Here is a 20,136-nt window from a genome sequence, read left to right on the forward strand (position 1 = left end):
AAAATGGGGTGAATGACAAGATGAAACAAAAACTAATAGAATGAAGGAGGAATAGACAAGTTCACAATTTTATTTGAAGATTTCAACACTTTCCTCTCAACAACTGACAGAACAACTAGACAGAAAATTAATAAAGATAGAAAAGAACTCAACACCACCATTGTGAAGTAAATGGCTAATTCGGTGAGCTTGAGTTGTGCAAATATTGCACATTCCAAAGAAAGGATTGGCCCTTGACTGGTTCCTAGATGATAACCTCTGAGTTCTTGGAATATCCTGTGTTATAAGAGTGTCTCTGTATAACTGACACCTTGGGCCACACCATATGCTAATAAAATGATTAATGGTAAATGTCTGTTTTTGTTTGCCTGGGGCCCTGGGCCATACTATATCAGTTTAAAATGTAATCATGAGTATAAAAGTTTTTCTGAGTTTTGTGAGTCCTTCTAGCAAATTATTGAACCTGAGGATAGTCTTGGGGCCACTGACACAACCATAAAACAACATAATCTAATAGATGTTAACAGAACATTTCACCAAACATCAGCAGAATACACATTCTTTTCAAGAACACATGGAACATATGTCAAGATAGACCATATCCTGGCTCATAAAACAAGCCTCGACTAATTTGAAAGAAATTAAATCATAGAGAATATGTTCTGTGACCACAACAGAATCAAACTAGAAGTCAATAAAAATGGTAACAGAAAAATATCCAAATACCTGAATGTAAACAACATACTTCTAAACAATCTATGGGTCAAAGAGGAAGCCTCAAAGTAAACTAAAAAACATACACTGAATTGAATGAAAATAAAAATACAAAACATCAAAATTTGTGGAACACAACTAAAGTAGTGCTGAAAGGGAAATTTACTGCATGAAATGCTTACTAGAAAAGAGGAAAATTCTCAAATCAATAATCTAAGATCCTTGAAAAAGAACCTTAAAAAAGAAGAGCAAATTGACACATTTCTAACAAGCGGGACAGAGAGGAAAGAGACTCACATATTACCAATATCAGGAATAAAACAGGATATTGCTATAAACCCTGCAGACATCAAAAGGAAAACAAGGGAATATTATAAACAACTCTACGTACACAAATTTTGACAACTTAAGTGAAATGAACCAATGCCTTGAAAAATACAAACTATCACAACTCACTCAATAAATTGATAAATATGAATAGCTTTGTAACTATTAAGGAAATTAAATTCATAGTTTAAAATTGTTCCCTTCCCCCAAAATTATAGGCCCAGATGGTTTTGCTGGAGAATTCTATATTTAAAAAAGAATTAACACCAATTCTACACAATTTCTTCTAGAATATAGAAGGGGAAGAAACATTTCTCAATTCATTTTATAAAGCTATTATTACCCTCATACCAAACTAGAAAAACACAGTACAAGAAAATAAAACTTTTATGAATATAGATGAAACGATCCTTAACAAAATATTAACAAGTATCATTTAGCATATATAAAAAGAATTTTACACCATGACTAAGTAGAATTCATTCAGAATACAAAGCTGGTTTGATATTCGAAAATCAATCAATGTAATATACCATAATAATAGACTACAGGAAAAAAGTCATATGAGCAAACCAAGTGATATGGAAAAAGAATCTGACAAAATTCAACACCTATTCATGAAAAAGATTCTCAGAAAATTAGGAATAGAGAGCAACTTCCTCAGCTTAATAAAGAGCATCTATAAAAACCACATGGCTAACATTGTACTTAACGGTGAAAGACTAAATACTTCTCTCTTAAGATTGGGAACAAGGTAAGGATATCTGCTCTCACCACTCTTATTCAACATAATCCTGGAAGTTCTAGTCAGGGCAATAAGGCAAAAAATAAAATCAAAAGCACATACATTAGAAAAGATGATATAAAATGTCCCTATTTGCAGCAAACCTCAAGGAATCTTCAAAAGTCTCCCAGAACTGTTTTCAACAAGGTGGCAGAATACGAGATAAACAACTAAAATCAATTGTATTTCAATATAATAGCAATGAACAGGTGGACACAAAAATTTTAAAATATAATACCGTTTACTCTTGCTCAAAAAATGAAAACTCCAAAATGCTGAAGAAAGAAATCAAAGACGATCTAAATAAATGGAGAGACACACTATGTTAATAGATTGGAAGACTCAACATAGTAAAGATGTCAATTCTTTGCAAATTGATATGCTGGTTTAATGCAATTCCTATCAAAATCTCAACAAGATTTTAGACAATATTATTTTAAAATGTATATAGAAAGGCAAAGGAACCCAAGCAGAACAATTCTGACAAAGTGAGAAAAATCAGTTTATATGATTTGAAGTTATTTTACAGCTACAGTAATCAAGAAGGTATAGCATTGATAGAGAGATAAGACACATAGATCAAAACAACAGAATAAAAAACCCAGGAACAGATTTTTACAAACATACCCACATAATTTTTGAGAAAAGTATAAAAGCAATTCAGTGGAGACGGATAGCCTTTTTAATCAATAATCTTGGAGCAGCTGGACATCCATAGGTAAAAAACGAACCTCAACCCAAGCCTCACACCTTATATGAAAACTACCTCAAAATATATCATTACTTAAATGTAAAACTATACAAAACTTTTAGTAAAAAAACATAGAAAAATATAGGGTTTGGGATAGAGCTCTTAGACTTGACACCAAAAGCATGATCATAAAAGGAAAACTGATAAATTGGACTTCATCAAAATTTAAAACTTTTACTCTGTAAAAGACCCTGTGAAGAGGATGAAAAGACAAGGTACAGACTGAGAGAAGATAGATATTCGTGAGCCACATGTTTGATGAAGGACTGCTCTTTAGAATATATAAAGAATGCTCAAAATGTAACTGGAAAAGAAGAAATAATTCCATTAGAAAATAGGTAAAGACATGAACAGACATTTCACCAAAGAGGATATACAGATGGCAAATAAGCACATGAAAATACATTCAACATAATTAGACACTAGGGAAATGAGAATTGAAACTACAATTAGATATCAGTATATATACATAAGAATGGCTAAAACACCAAATGTTGACAAGAATGCTGAGAAACCGGGTCACTCATACTGGTGGGAATGTAAAATGGTAGACTCACTCTGGAAAACAATTTGGCAGTTTTGAGAAAAACCAAATACAACTATCACAGAACCTAGCAATTCCACTCTGGGTATTTATTCCAGAGAAATGAAAACTTATATTCACACAAAAACATGTAAACAAATGTTCATAGCAGTTTTATTCATTATGGTCTGACCACAGCACCTACTGTATCACCAGGCCCTATGTAAGGTACTTACATGAATATTTCTTATTTAATCTTCATAAACTCTATAAAGAGTTTATACCTATTTCCTAACTGATATTTCTGGAACACTGAGTCTTTGTGACATGAATAGCCTTCCTGGAAGAGTTCCTTAGTCAAGAAGTTTGAGAAACATAAAAACATTTTTTTTTTTGCAGTAGAATTTTTAAAGACCTCAAAAGAAAGCTATCATATATACCTTTCCTCAAATTTCTTTAATTTTGGAACTTTTATTTTCACATGCCTATTAACAACTTGCTTAAAGAACTAGTATTCCTTGTAATATAGCAGAATAAATATTGGGTTATAGTTTTCAATCAATATCCGTGCTGGAGTTGGGTTTTATGTGTTATTTCAATCTAGGTTATATATTTACCACTTGAATGTACTCTAATCATAGTGTTGCTGATCCAAACTACTTACCATGTAACAATATAAATAGATCGAAGTACTAATGTAAAGACCAACATTCCATACATGACCTGAATAAGAAAGGAAAAATGAAGTTAGTAAAATCATTATTCTTTAGCAAAGGAAGTATATTTTGCATACAAAAATAGCCCTCCCAATTAAATGTAAATATTATTACCTTTAATTACATTTTAAAGAACAGAATTTTTAAAAATATGTAATTACATAATCGAGAGTCATACTAACCTTTGAGGAAAAATTAAGAGCCTGCTTGTAAATAATATCAGAAGTCCTGTGTCAACTGTAATTCTGAATGTTTAAACACAATTTTAAATATCTGCTGAAACCCGAACAAACGCTATAATTTTGCCTCACATTCCTTAGATCCTTCCCTTCTCTTTAGCTTCACTTTCAGCAAATGATTCTATTTCTTATTTTATAACAATATAAATATGAACTCTTTTAATCGTTCCTCCTAAATGTTTCTGCATCCATATATGCATCCTCTCTCTGGATTCTTTCTCCCATTTCTGTCTCCAAAGAGGTGCCCACTTCTTTTTGACTGAGGTAAATGTAATTTGGGTTCTTTATTCTATATACTCCTACATCTTCCTAGACTTGGCTCTATCAACTATCTTTATCTTCTGTATTGAGCAATGGATAGGTACTACTACCTGGAAAACTGAACCTAGTGGGGAAATTGAACTTTTAAAATTATGAAATAGTAAATAATGAAAAAATTGCATAGAATATAATTGTATAGCTTAACGAATATAAAACCAACAGCTGGGAAAGTACCACTCAGGTTAAGAAATGGATCCCTCCTAACACCCAAAAGTGTTTCTCTTTCCAGTCCAACCCTTGCCCCTCCCCCTTGGAGGAATATCTGAGTTTAAACCTTAGGAGGAAAATCTGAGCCAAAGAAACAGGTTTATGAATCATCAGCATACAAAAGTCAAGGGGAATGGATTGTTCAGGGAGTATATTAAACATACTGAATGGATAAGGAAGGATGCATACCCTGGCAGTACCATGGGGCTTTTTCAAATTAATTTACTTCTCTTTATTATGTCCAGCTATGAAAGGCTGATTTCCCAGGCTCTCTTGCAGCTAGAAGTGGCCACATGACCTTTGTAACTTTATGCATACTATAATATCAGTTATGTTTTAAATAAAGATACTAGAATACTTTTCTGCTCCTTATAATTTTCATCTGAAAATATTTTTACGATAAATTTTTGTCTTTCCATATTTAGTAACTTATCAGCCTTCAAGCTCCAAAGACTATGAAAATATTATTAGTGTTTTCTATCAGCTAAAGTATCCTAGAAATATGCATAAACTGTGTATATGCATATATGTGTATAAACTGAGACTTGGTATTTATTCTCAATGAAACTATAGCTTAGGAAAAAAGCAAGCTGTGTTTTTATCAGTAAAAAGAAAATGAAAGTGTATGAGAAAAGCAGAAAAAGACAAATGTTTTGTTCTGTGAGCTGCATTAAGATGCCTATGTGGAAACATTTGAAGATGGATGAAACTGAGAGGTAAAAGAGGGCAAATTAAATGGGACAGGGCTGTAGTGTGGGACTTTGGAAAGGGTACATATACAAAAATTATTTTGATGATGCTAAGAGAGACTGACTTTCAGTATTTCCTCAGAGTTAACATTCTCTAGGATTCATTCCTTATGGTCTAGTTCTTGGAATAAGCCAATAATGGAGAAAAGTTCCAAATAACCAACCAGTTTATTTTCTACCAAGTGCTTACTGAACATTGACAGTGATAATCATTGGACTAGGCATTCATCATTCAAAGATGAAAAGGCACACTATTCCTGACTTCAGTGAGCTCAGTGAGTCTAACAGAGGAGACACATGTGTAATCAAATCTAGCACTTGGATCTGGTTTCTCAATTCCATTTTCTAATAAAAGAAGCCAGGGCTCCATGGAGATTTGGCTGATTTCAGGCCTGAGGCAGGGAAAGAAAAAGATGACCCCAGAACATCTTATACTAAAATGTAAAGAATACTCAAAAAATAATGGGAACATGTCAAAAGGACACAGAAACCAACTTGAAAAGGCTCCACTGGCCAAATATGAGGCAATCTGTGTAGCCATAAATGATAGTAACAAATCATGACTTGGATAAAATAGGAATACATGAGTCCATAGGGATTAAAAATAAATCGAAAATTTAATAATTGAAAGAATTTTCATAAGTCTCAGGGTACTTTTCTACAAATTTCTTATTAATTATGAAGGCACAAAGAGTAACTTTACACTGGAGAATTATGGTAGACACTATCTTAAATGATCACGTTCCAACATGCTCCAACATGTTGATAATATACCTTCAATTGGTTCAGGGGGAAAATGTTCTCTGTACTGTTCTGGCAACTTTTCTGTAAGTTTGATATTATTTAAAAATAAAAATACAGTAAGTCCTCACTTAAAGTTCATAGATTCTTGAAACAGGCAAAATGACATATAATGAAACCAATTTTACAATAGGCTAATTGATAAAAGCAAGAGAAAAGTTCCTACGGCATATCATCAAAGCATAGGGAATGATGTTGAATGAAATGACGTTATTTTAGAATCTGCTGTATTTAAACAATAAAGAACTCTATACTAATCTGCTAGAATACTTAGGCACTTAGCTCACCTGTGGCCAAGAACAGTTAATCAGAGTGGGAGATAGGTAAGGACTTTTATATAAAACTCCAGTGAGTAGGAATATGTGGTGGTGATAGGTAATGAGATTTAGGCATTTGGATTTTGTAAAATATTCACTCATTATATTAATAACAAACAATTATCCAAACATAGAAAGGAACCTCTAACAGAAAAAGCCAAGAGCTGCAGTTGGAGGAGCTAGATTTTTCTGCCATCTAATTACTGCCTCACTATATAACCTTGAACAAGTCACTTCCTTTTCTTGGCCTTGGACTCCCATTTGTAAAATGAAGCGACTGAACTAGGTGATAGTGGTTTCATATTCCTATAATTATAGTCAAAATAGGGGTGCAAGAGGCATTTTATCTGAGGAGTTAATATAAGTTACTCTAATATAAGGTTGGTGCTTCTACATAATTATATGATAGTTTAAATACTAATAAGACAAATGTAGATATTACTTTATAACTATAAAACAATTATACAAGTCTCATAAGGCAATGTAGTCTATGGGTAAAAATATAGTTTTTGTAGATATTCAGAGCTGGTTTAAGATTATAATTCTGCCCCAACTATACAGCCTTCTAATTCATTCTACATAAAACTGTCGGAATTATCTGCAATAGATCTTATCATGTCACACCTCTGTCATTGGCAAAAGCATAAGATCCAAACTTTAGCATGATATCCAGTGAGTGCTTCACTAACTGGTTCATCTTCCTTTCTCTTCTTATGTTCTAGAGGATCTTGCATTTTAGTACAGGATTTCCCAAATAGTATCCCCCAGAATACTACTGTGCTGAGAGATGTTAAGAAATATTCTATAAAAAAGAGTTCTATGGTCAAATAAATCCTGTTCAAATGTTACCTCCTGTGTGAAGCCTTCCTGAAATCCTTCTATAGACATTACTTAACCTCTTTTTAGTTCCAAAATATTTTACTTATATTTGACTTCAGGCAGTTTTTAAAGTTGATAACGGAATTCTGGTTTACCTAAAGTAAAGCATAGCTATACCTAAGTCTTACATATTAAGTCTTCACCATTTTTTCTGTAAGTTCATCATTGTACTAAAATCTAAACAGCATTTTTCATTCTTTCTAAAAATGTATTTTTCTGATAATAAATTAGATTCCATAGTAATCTGCTATGAAGTGCATCATTGTATCACGGAAGACATATGAACTTTGAAATAAAAAGGACTTGAGGGTTCAATTTCCAGCTTTGCCACTAACTAAGAGAGAAACATTGGGCAAAATATTTAACCTTTCTGACTCTGTTATCTCACCTACAAAATAAAGATAATACAAAGGCAGGGTTGTTGATATTTTAGGAAGATAATAGGTAAGTCAATCGTTATAAACTATATGAAAGAATACACCGTAATTAGCATGTAACAGATACTCAAAATGTCAGTTTCTTTTGCTTCTTTTCCAAGTGTGCTTACATAGTAGTTGCCTTACGTCCCTAATTTGTAATAAAATGGCACAAATGAAACAATAAAATTTAAATAAACAATTTTTCAAACTGTTTACATAACGTGTCCTTTCTTGCAAACCTTGAGGGTCAAATTAGAAGGGAGAGTAATAAAACAATGATATGTCATATCTAGAAACAATCTTTAGGAGAACCTACTTTGGCAGAAAGACTTTAAGCAATAGTGCTCTTTGAGACATTAGATGAGATCTCATTTGAGATAGTCAAGTACTGATTTGTCAATTAGCTGCTTAAAGAGCGTTCACTAACTTCTTAAATGTTCTTTTAATTTATCCTCATACATGCTTTTTTTGTTTCCTTGCTTAAGATATACTGGTGTTTCTAATGAATGTGGCCACTGTGTGATTTGAGTATTACCCTTTGCAAGGCCATCAAATTAAATAATTGCATTTGGCTCTCTTTTGGAGATGTTCGGAACACCTTGTTATCAGTATTTTCTCCCTCTGGGAAGCAAATTTGGTTAGTAAGATAATCATGCTGGTTGCGTCAAATGTTTTTTTAAAGTGTTTATTAACTCTTTCCTTCTAACTGTATATCATTACTTACCTCTCTAGGCCCAAATCAAATATTTCTTTTCAGAAGCTTTCCATGATTATCATAGACAGATATTTATACACGTCATCTTACATCTTAATATGTACTTTAAAATTTTTTTAATTTTTTATTTTTTTTTTTTTTTTAATTCCGCCCCCCCCCCCCCGACCGCCCCACATCCATCCCTGACCTATTGATGTTGCCGTCTTCCCTTGAGAACTGGATCTCTAAAGGTGGGGCGTCCCCTCCCAAACTCTTGCAGCATGCACCTGGGGCCTGGTACCTCGGGCGCACTTGGGGGGCTGGCACACTTGGGGGGGGCTTGGCACACCCGGTGCAGGGTGGGGGGGTGCAACCAGGGCCTGGCGCACCCGGGGTATGGTCCATGGCTCCACCTGGGGTGTGAACCCAGGACGTTCTGCGTGTAAAGCAGACGTGCTAACCACTCCACTTAATATGTACTTTTGGAGCCACCTCCTTAATATGTACTTTTAGTATCACACTGTATAATGTTTATTGCCTTGTGCCTTTATTATATTAATTATTTTAATATTATCCTTATGAACTATATTTATTTGAAGATTTTACAGATGAGGAAAGTGAAGCGGAGGCACAGCAAGAGATTTGTCCATGGATAATAAAGTGGCAAGAAATAAAGATTCCAAACGTAAGAAATCAAAGTAGTAAGAAGTCAAGATTCTAAATTCTCTAGCCAAAGCTCCTTTAAATTAGACAATGTTGCTTTTCCCTCCTTTTCCATTATTTTTAAGACCCTGAAAGTTATTGTAAATCTTATCACAAATTCCAAAACAATTTTCCACTTACAAATTCCAAAGGAATTTTTCTAAGTTTCTGCACATAAGAATATCAACAGTTTATATGAAAGAATGAAAGCAATAACTACAAACTTTGACAAATATAATATTCTCAGAAAAAAGCAGTTCTCTTAAGATACTCAGAAAATAATTACAAATAGATTTTTTAAGCCATAAGTATAAATAGAAAGTATCAATTTTAATTACTTAACAGATCAGCATAGGATGTTCTAGATTAGACAGTTGAGGCGAAGGCCTCTTCAAATAAAGTTTTACAAAGTAGTGAGAAATGCTACTGTATGACAATAGTGGGCCATTTCCTCTGACTTTTGTTTTAATACTAGAGCAAGTAATAATTTAGCTATATGCAACAGATGTATTATGTAATCCTCTCTTGAGTCATCTTAGCAGATTGTGCCCTTATCTACATTAGCACTACTTTTATGTATTTATTAAAGGACATATATACTGCAAATATGTTTTACCAGGTCTATCTTCCTAACTAGACAGTGAGCACCTTGAAACCAGCAGCCATATCTTATTTGCCTTGGTATATTAATATCAGTTAATCTTTACTGAGTGTTTACTATGTGGTAAGGGTTTTTTACATGTGTTATTTTATTTAATCCTCAGACAACTTTAGGAGAGTATTATAACAATTTTAGAGATACAGTATAATAAGCTCCTTAAGAGCTGGGACCTCATTATTTCATTCATTAGTATATCTCCTGTGCCTAATATAGCACCTGGCACTTAAGAAGCTCAAAGAAGTAACTTGTCAAGGGTATAAAAGTTAGTAAGTGGAGAGATTAGACTGAAATCCAGGTCTGCCTGACTTTAGATTTTAAAGTGTTGGTCTAACGCCTCTTTACTTCCAACTTCCAGCTCAGAATTTGGTGCTGAGAAGGTATACAGTGGACATCTGTTGAATGAATGAATATCTTTTATCTTCAGGTTACTTATCTACTTCAACCCAAGCATTCCCCACTTCTTCACTTCTCTATCCTGATTTTTAATCTCTAAACCTAGGATATAAGCCATAGCTATAAGCTTTTATCCTGCCTCCTTCCTATTAGCAAATCTTATCATTATATACAGAAAAGAAAATATTTATTACTGAAAAAAACACATGGAAATTCCACCATGGGAAATTATATCAATAGTTTGTTACTTTTATTACATAACTAGTGTCAAATAGGTCTAAAACACAAAATGGAAAATTGATGGTTATAAGTTTACAAAACTTAACCTCAAATTACCAAATTTTGTATTTTTCGTGGTTAGAATTTTTATTACAAAGGCAAAAAAAAAATTATAGAAACTGAAGTATTCTTCTTATAAATAAATTTCTTCATTTTTTTATATTGTGTCAATAAATCTTCTAAATAAAGGGGGTAATTACATAATGATATCACTCCAAGCTATAATAAACAGGAAAGTGAGGTTGTCTTCTCCTGTATCAACCACCTTAGTACATCTACCTTCATCTACCCTGTAGAAAAGCAAGGCATAATAATATGGTTTTGAATTTATTTTAAAAACCAGATTTCAGTTAGATGATTATTGTCTAGCTTCGGTTTCAAAAGGTGTAAGAACTTTATTTTTTATATAAGCGCAATATAGTCTACAACTACGAGGCCTCTTATACTCCTGAAATATGTGCTGATTCATTTCTTTATATTTATTTGCTAGTTTGTTAAAAGAATGCTGACAGGAGTCAAAAAAATCTAGGCTACAATCCTGGCTCTGCTCCTTAATAACTGTGTGAAGCTGGGCAAATTACTTAATATCTCTAAACTCATTTACCTTAAAAAGTGGACAGTAATCCCTAATTTGTAGGGCTGCTGGGTAGATTAGAATCTGTGTAGTAATGAGCATAGTGCTAGGCACATGGCGGCACTCAATAACCAATAGCTTTCTTTCTTCAAGGTCTGCTACTTTATTTCACTCTGGTTTCACTATGGGATGCACTTACATCATTATTTCCTAGAGCAAAGTTTCCTGTGTTTGCGTTTCTCAATCTAAATAACCTCCCACCTCAACAATTTTATTAAAATATATATTAGGAGGAAAATATTCAAGGAATTTTCAGTCTATCTTTTCAAGAAAATCATATCATAAAAAAGACTTTATATGTGTATGTGCATAATGCTTCCTGGCTTTTTTTCTTTTTGCTTATAAGAACTATGCTGCACTGCATTCTGACTACCAATAGTCAGCTGGTCCTGGGCATTGGCTGTTCCAGGTATATTCCTGTTACCTCCACCTGGCTCCTGTAGGCACTTAAGTTTGCAACCTCTGTTTTAAACAGAGTCTTCTTAGGACATCTACCATTTCATTTTCAGAAGTTGTATCTGCATGTAATTTGCCAAAAAAAGGAAAACACAAGGCAGGCAAGTATTGTTAAACAATCAAATGTGTAATAATTTTTAAGAATTACCTGATGGAATACAGGCTCCTTTACCTTAAGGTAAACCTGTAAAATATTAAAACACATGTGAATAAAGTGTATTATGGAGGGGAAAGAAAATCTATTCCAACAGTTCTGCAAATCCCAAATCTCTCCTGCTCTAGTCCTGCTACTTAGATCTGACTCCACCCATGAAAAACCAATCAGATTAGGTGGCATGCCACAGGAGGGCTAGTACCTACAGGTGAATCTCCCCAGTGTTATCTTTACCATGGTAAACTACATGTTTTAAAGCTGCTGCGGATGATTCTGGCCTCTTGGCCTCTGCATCAGCATCAAGGAGGGGCAAAGATGCACAGATAATCCTGAGGGTGAAGAGGCTATGCTGACAATCCCTATAGCAGATCTGTTCTACAGTAGAAAAAACACTGAACTTAGAGTTAGAGACAGTAGTTAAATTTCAGACTCTGCTACTTACTTGCCACAATCCTTGAGCAAGTAAGTGGCATTTACTTAACCAAAAGACAAATTTTTCCTTATCTAGATAATGAGAATAATAGTGGTGAGGAATATTAACCTAAAATACGTGAAAGTGTCTAGCATATACTAAGTGCTCAATAAGTGAAAAGATTTAAAACAAATTTCTTATGCTTTCTCCTGCTTCAAAAAACCTAAAACTCTCTCACCTGGATGCATTCCCAGTTACAGAAACCCTAGTTTTAGGTTCCAGTGTCATGTGGGTGATTAAGTTCAAGTTTTAGCATGCATTTATTGCCCTATAGGAGTAGACCTTAAAAACGACATGGTAGAGAGGAATCAAAATTCAAATCATAACCTTGAAATGATGCCCATTGCTTACAAGACAAAGTCCAAATTTCAAAGCCTTCCATGATCTGTTTGGTCTCACTTCTCTCCTCTTGTCTCTTTTTCATCCTATGATCCAGAAAGTACAATACTTCCCCAAATGTTCTAGCTCCATGCTTCTGTATCTTTAAAAAGGCTATTCTTTACCTTGCTCAGAAATCCTTACTTGCTGGCAAACACCTATCTTTCAAGATTCAGCTGAAACTATACCTCGTTCTTAAAGCCTTTTCTGAGTCTTTCTCCATTCAGCAGAAGCAACCACTCACCCTCCTCTGCACCCTCATTATGTATAAACCTCGTGGTATTTGTTTATTTGTTTCTCTCACCTATAAGGAAATAATCTATTTGACAGCAAGAACTGTGCTTAGATATATCTATATCCTTATTTAATGTAGTGCTTATCTCACAAATTTTACATAATTTTATAATTTGGCTGCAAAATTTCCTATTCCTAGAGGAAGTTCCTTACCTCACTACAAGAGATTATTTCCTTTAAGTATTCATAGAGCTTTAATAGTAAGATGTGTATGAGACATTACATCTGTAACTCTAAATTGAGTACAGAATAATACCTTTAATCTCTGAAATTTGTTATACAAAATACTAATTTCCTTTTTTATAGTTTCAGATTCTCATTGTTACTAATAAAAGCAATGCAAAAGAGCATGCCTCTTAAAGACACTTTTTTTAGGGCAAAAGAATTATTAAGTTCTTACTATCTGCCAGGTATTAATTTTTACAACTAATATGAAATATGCTATTATTATCTTCATTTTACAAAGGAAGAAAACTAAAGCAGACAGTAACCTGCCCAAGGTCTCACAGTTATAAGCAGTGTTGGTCCAAACTCAGATCTGACTGACTCTCAATTCTCCATTAAAACTTGGTTGGCCAGGCAAGTCACTAAAGCTCTCTGGACTTTATTCTCTTCTTTTACACAATTACAAGACTTCCTTTCACCTCTGAAAGTCTAGGATTCTCCCATGATTAACAAGTATGCAGTTTATACAAAGGACTATGAAGGGCAATGTAGAAGCATAAGAAAATAGTCTGTGTTCTTTCAACCTCTTATTCACCTTTTCAACTCACTGAAACCTAGTTTCTGCCTCCATCCATCTACTGCTGATGGTATCCTTATTAAGGTCACCCGGTCTTAGAATTGGTATTGTTATGGGTCAAACCTTAATCTTCATTTTACTCATCTTAGATGCAACTAATCTGGTATTTTTTCTAGAAATCTCTCTGTACTCTGTGATATCAGACTCTCCTAAGTTTTCCTACATCTCTGATTACTTGTTCTGAGTCTCCTTTGCTGACTCCATTTCTTCTACTTGACTCTCAAATGTCAACGTGCCAATGCACAGCACGATGACTATAGCCAATAATACTGGATTGAATACTGGAAATTTGCTGAGAGTAGATTTCAGGTGTTCCTATTACACCACACACTAAAGTGGTAACTATGTGAGAAGATATGTTAATTAGCTTGACCGTAGTCATCATTTCATTATGTATATTTATATCAAATTATGTTGTACACCTTAAATGTATATAATATTTATTTTAAAATGTTGATTTTTATTGAAATCCTTAGGCATTATGAAATGAGGTATCCTAATTTTATCATAAAAAGAGTTTGCATACTGATGTGCTCTGACTGTCAAATGGACAAATTAACTGTAACTTTTAGGGTATAGTATCATAAATGTATACTGCTTTGCTTATCTCTAATAAAAAAAAAAGTCAGTGTTCTATAGGGTTGTATCTTTGGTCATCTTAAGGGTCTATGCTATTATCTCTGTGTCAGTTCATCTATTCCCACATTTATAGTACCATCTGTTTACATGACAACTCCCAAATCAACATCTTTAGCCCAGCCTACCTGTTAAGCCTCAGGTATCAATATTATCCGGCACCTCAATTTCAACTCATTCCAAAATGAATTAATCTAACCCTACTCCCATGTTATAAACCTCATCATCTTTCCTGCATAATCTTCTCTTCTTCCAAGTTTCCTAAGTTGGTTAAGGACCTAATATGTGACTAGGCCGTAAACTAAGGAATCATTCTATATAATTCTTTTCACTCCATTCCTAGTCCCTATACTTAGGGGGTCACAAGTCCTATGGACTGTTATTTATGACAGCTTTTCATCCCCACAGCTATTTTACTTTAGTCTGAGTCTTATATCTTGCCTAAGCAAATGCAAAAGTCCCTGGGTCTAGCTTCCTACTCCTCTAATCCATCCTCCATAACCAAAGCAATCTTTCTAAAGCATGTATCTAATTATGTTTTTCCTCTACTGAACCAAGGTAGTGGCTCCGCACTACCTTGAAGATAAAAATCTAAACATATAATAGTGTACAAGGGTCTTTATGATCTGACATTTATCTAAGTCATTAGACTCAACTCACTCCTCACCACTTAACATATGCTCCAGCCATATTAAATCTCTCCTAATTCTACTGCTAGTGCTGATTTAATTAAATCTCTCCCCATTCCACTGGCAGTGATAATTTAATAAGAAAATAAATGTAAAGTACTCAGTATAGCATCTGGCACCTAGTAAGCACTTAAAAAAATGATAGCCCATTACCCGTTACAAGGTTCTATGCCTATGGACAATGTCATAATTTATTTAGAAATGCTTCACGACACTCTTGCCCAGGAGCCTGTCGAACTTCCTATCATCTGTTAAAACTCAGCTCAAGTGTCTTCTCTCTGGAGTTTTCCTTGGTCCACTCAAGCTATCTTCATTGATCCTCTTTATCTCATCACCATATAACTAGTCTTTACCTTTATTACTGCAATTATTTTTTGACACAGTCTTTGTTTACATGTTTGACCTCCCTACTAGAAATGTACTCCTCAAGCACAGTAACTACTTGTTAATCATCTTCAGATTTTCTACTGCCTGATATGGTAGGTTTGCAATAAAAGTTTGTTGAAATGAGTATCTCTTAACATAAAATGCAATTCACATAAGAAGAAAAAAGCACTTGGGTAGGGCCAGAAGAAATCAGCTATCTCAACTTATTAGAAAAAGGCTAACCATTAAAATAGTCATACTAGGCATAACAGAGCAAAGCCAATCTCTCTCTTTTTTTTTTAAACAAATAGGAGGTAATATGTCCACCCATGAGAAAAAATTAATTTTTTCCATTGCTACTAAATATTTGCCTTTGACTTTTCTCCGGTTAAGAAAAAAACCCAGATGTTTAAAAAAGTTGTTCCAACTTTTTATTGAGAAATAACGCCTAAACAGGAAACAAAGAAGCAGAGTCGGACCTGGTTAGTACTCGGATGGGAGACCACCCAGGAAGACCAGGTGCTGTAAGCGTAAAAAATAAAAAATAAGAGATTGTAAGTTGACAAGGTCCTTGCAATCTGTGAGGTCAACCAAGGTTGCCTTGCCTAAAGAAAAAAAATAAAAATAAATAAAATAAAATAAAAAATAAACCGGAAACAAAGGAGCAACATCTATGAGTTTAGTGTAGAAATATTTCAGTTTGAACAGCATGAAGCAAATATTGGAAGCAGAATGTGCCAAACGTCATACTTGGCTAGTACAAATGCTTAATATGTTAAAAACAAAATATGACTTACTGTGGTTACTACTAAACTGAATAGAACTAAGGTAAAAAGCATATGGTAGTTTACTGAGTTCTTCATCTTGAAACATTCAAACCTTAAAAAAAGAGAGAGAGAGAAAAAGAAACTTGTTTTAGAATATAAAACTATGAAAACAAATAGAAAGCTATTTACCACTTACCCACTGGGTCTAGTTATACCCATCGTTTCCTCCCACCCACATGCTCATCTTAGAGAACTTGTACTGCCTACAGCCTCCAAGAGACTATGGGGACCAAGAGCAGGCATCTTCCTTAAACTGAGCCAATGAGAGCCTCTCTCTTGAAAATTTGGAGTTTGGGAGCCAGAGATTGAATCAATTAAATGTAGAGAGTCAAAGTTATAAAGCTATATGGATTCCAGTTCTGATGCTGATATCTAGGCAGCTAAACTGAATGAATAAGTAGATGATTGAGCAGAGAAGTCATTCTCAGAGAAAGAAAAATAAAGCACATACAAAGACTTGAAACCATGTGGAGAGGAAGGAATGGAGAAAAGAAAGAGAGAGAGAGAAGCTGTCCTAGTCTAGTGAGGCTGTACTTCCTGCTATTGGGTTCCATGTAATTTCCTCACATCCTTACAATAAATAAATCTCTCTTAATTCAAGCTAGCTTGAGTAGGTTTCTATACCTTGTAACTAATGATCCTGGACTAAGGCACACTATTATGGAAAATATTACTATATTATAATCGTCTCTTTACTTATCCATCTCCCCAACCAGACTGTGAATTCCTTGTGTGCAGGGATTAAATCTTGTTTCCATATATCTTGTGACTTAGGATAGTGTCTGACACACAAGAAATATTCAGTGAATAAAGAAATATGAACAAATATCTGGCCATCTGTTAAAGATCCAACCTTTGAGCCTACGTTTTGGTACAAGCAGCAGGAGAGTTCTCTCAGTTTGCTAATTAATTGGCTGCAGAATTGGACCCAACTTCTACTTCCTTAACTGTAAAGAAAGATGGTAGCCCAGGTGATTTCTATGATGTCTTTTATATTTAAATTCTGGAACTGAATAACTTATTTAGAGCTCATCTGAAAGCATTTTTCCAGATCAGGGCAGCAAATTTCAGCCCAAGGGCAATTTCTCAGCCTAAGCCTGTTTTTATCAATAAAATATTACTGGAACACACTCACACCCATTTGTTTACATATTAATGTCTGTTTCCACAGCAAAGTTATCGAGTTGTAACAGAGACCAGTGGCCCAGAAACCTAAAATAATTACTATCTGGCTCTTTACAGAAAAAATTTCAGAAGCTCTTTTTTAATATATATACATATATTTGTTAATTCCTCCCCCCACTTCCACTCCTAACCTAGGGATGTTGCTGTCTCCCCTTAACAACTGGATCTCTGAAGGTGGGGCGTCTCCTCCCACGCGCTCGCGGTGCACATCCAGGGGTATGGACCGTGGTTCCACTGGGGCTCAAACCCAGGACCTTCTACGTGTAAAGCAGACAAACCAACCACTACTCTATGGAACCACCCTGTTTTTTAATATATTTTTTTAACTATTCTGAATTTTACATATCTTTAGAAGGAGGTATTCTTCAACTAACAAAGATGATCATATTGAAAAGATCAGACAACCATCACATAAGGGATTCAGAGATGTCTTAAGTATTAGTGCTAGGGAAGAGGTATACTTAGAAGGTAAAGTTTTTAAACTTGTAGTTCAATTTCCCACTCTGACACTAATTACATGATCTTAGGCAACTCACCTATGTATAAGCTTTGCTTATATCTGTTCACAAAAAAGGGGTTCTATAGAAAGTAATGTCAAAGGGTGATGTGATCATAAATTCTTAAAAGGGCAAGTTATTGTGGGTAGTCATACCCCAGGCATATAACTTTTTTAGTTTAAAAGGTTTATCTTTGTCTTAAACAAGCCTTGTCCATCTCTTTCGTGAATCTAGGTTAACAGACTTTTGAAATAAGTGTAACCACCGTCAAGAAAACACATAGTCTTGTTACCTGTCCTGTAGTCCAATCCCACCTTGCTTTCTCCCACATTCATGTAATCTTCCTTAAATTCCCACCTTAATGCTAAATGCATAAAAGAAGCTGCAAAAACTGTTATGCTTCCCTGCAATTGTCGGTTTTGGCTCAAATAAACTCATAAAAATTCTCTACAGGTTTGGATGTTTCTTACATTGACAGATCCTTAGACGAGTTACTAAATCTCTCTGTGCTTCACTTCATCATCTATAATATACAGACAATATGCATTTATCTTGTACAACTGTGAGAATTAGAGATGACTTGGTATTTCTAGAACAATTACAGTTACAAAGTAGATAAATATTATTTTTATGACATAATATATGAAATCTTTCAATTTATACATTCATAACTCAAGGAAAGGCAAATTATGCAATTTAAGTCAAATTTAAGTAAGAGTCTATCTAAATTGACTAAAGGGTATCGAGATCACAAGTTATAATCTTCTACACTATTATAATCTCCCAGTAATATTAATCGAGTTAATTATATTACTTAATTCACTGATGCAAATATGAATTTTAAAATATATCAGATAATTGAATTTCAAGCCATATCAAACAACTAAATTTTAAATATTAATACTTACATGCAGTATACAAATATACAGCAGCTGTAAATCATTGGGAGTTCATCCAATAGCTATAAGAAACAAACACAGATAACAGGATTTGAATATTGTAGAGCTGCAATTATTATGCAAATCAAAATAAAATATCAACATGATTAAAATGGTTACCTCATTATCTAATATCTTTTACTAATTCTTTTATATATTTATCATCATCTAATTTACTCTATTTAGTTAATTGTTATTGAACAAATAAGCATACCCATCCATTTATCTGTTCTTAATGTATATACCTAAGTAGACTCACTAGGCAGCTCAGATCACTTGGTATCACTATATCATACTTCCAGGAAAGAATGATGTCTACCATCTGCGGATCTGTGGGTCCTACCAGTATTCTTTTGCATTTCTCCCCCTTTCTATAGCACCTAAAATTGATTAAAATGTCCACTGATACACATAAGAGATATTAATGGTTAGGAAGTAAGTTAATCTAAATAATCTATGTCTCTGAAAAAGAATATTATCCTTATTAGCAATAATAATAATAGCTATTATGTATTAAACTAAAAGCTAAATGTTGTAGATAGGTTATTTCTAATCCTTAAACTAATCCTATAGAATTTATTTATTCACTAGAGATGCAGTTAATTAATTCTTTAATAATATAACTACTAGGTGCCAGGCAATGTGTAAGAAGCTCAGCATACAATGAAAACAAGGCACAGTCACTGCCTTCAAGGAATTCAGTCTAGTGAGGTAGAGGGAATGAAAAACGTTGTTAAATATAGAGTAAAATGTCAACAAAAGGTGGCAAGAAATGAAATGGGTGGTAGATAAAGGCATTCCAAGAGGAAAAGAGTTTATGTAAAGTAATATCTTCTGGTAAATAACAGCATGTGGGCAAGGTCTCATGGCTAAGTGTTTTACATTCATTATCTCATTTAATTTTCTCAACAATTCCAAGATAGGTACCATTATCACCATTCTTAGATGAGAACACTGAGGTTTAGATGTTTAAGTAACTTGTCCAAGATCACAGAGCTAATATGTTAACAGGGCCAGATTTTGAACTGACAACTCTACATTCTGTTACTTCTAAAATCTTCCACTAGAATCACCTTTAAATGCTCCAAAAAACCTGGCATAGTTATCATGACATCCTGTAGATAAATCTACCATAAGTTTTACGGTATATAAAAGATTTCTCTATTAAAAGTTTTGAACCAGGATCTATTGGCTTTATACTATACATTTTTTGCATTTTTATCTTCTTTAAGTTTTCATGTGTTAGGAAAATATTTGTGTAACTATTTGGCCATTTTCATATGTACTGAGGTATGTAAACGGTCCATTTTGGAGGATTCTATCCAAATATTT

The 20,136-nt window shown here is 33.9% G+C and overlaps 1 protein-coding gene across 2 annotated transcripts in view; it reads right to left on the reverse strand.

The window, feature by feature from the left end:
- The window catches only part of ACER3 (alkaline ceramidase 3), a 120,179-nt gene that overhangs the window by 23,877 nt on the left and 76,166 nt on the right, over positions 1-20,136 (reverse strand). Inside the window, exons 4-7 of one of the 2 annotated variants that reach the window (XM_011368382.2) lie at positions 18,775-18,827; positions 16,155-16,236; positions 11,715-11,750; positions 3,764-3,822 (exon numbers count right to left, since the gene is read on the reverse strand). In XM_011368382.2, the coding sequence (XP_011366684.1) occupies positions 3,764-3,822; positions 11,715-11,750; positions 16,155-16,236; positions 18,775-18,827 (230 nt within the window). The remainder of the gene's footprint in view (positions 1-3,763; positions 3,823-11,714; positions 11,751-16,154; positions 16,237-18,774; positions 18,828-20,136) is intronic. The other variant, XM_011368383.2, reaches the window with a different exon arrangement.

The sequence above is a fragment of the Pteropus vampyrus genome, unplaced genomic scaffold (genome assembly GCF_000151845.1).
Source record: "Pteropus vampyrus isolate Shadow unplaced genomic scaffold, Pvam_2.0 Scaffold141, whole genome shotgun sequence".
Lineage (NCBI taxonomy): Eukaryota > Metazoa > Chordata > Mammalia > Chiroptera > Pteropodidae > Pteropus > Pteropus vampyrus.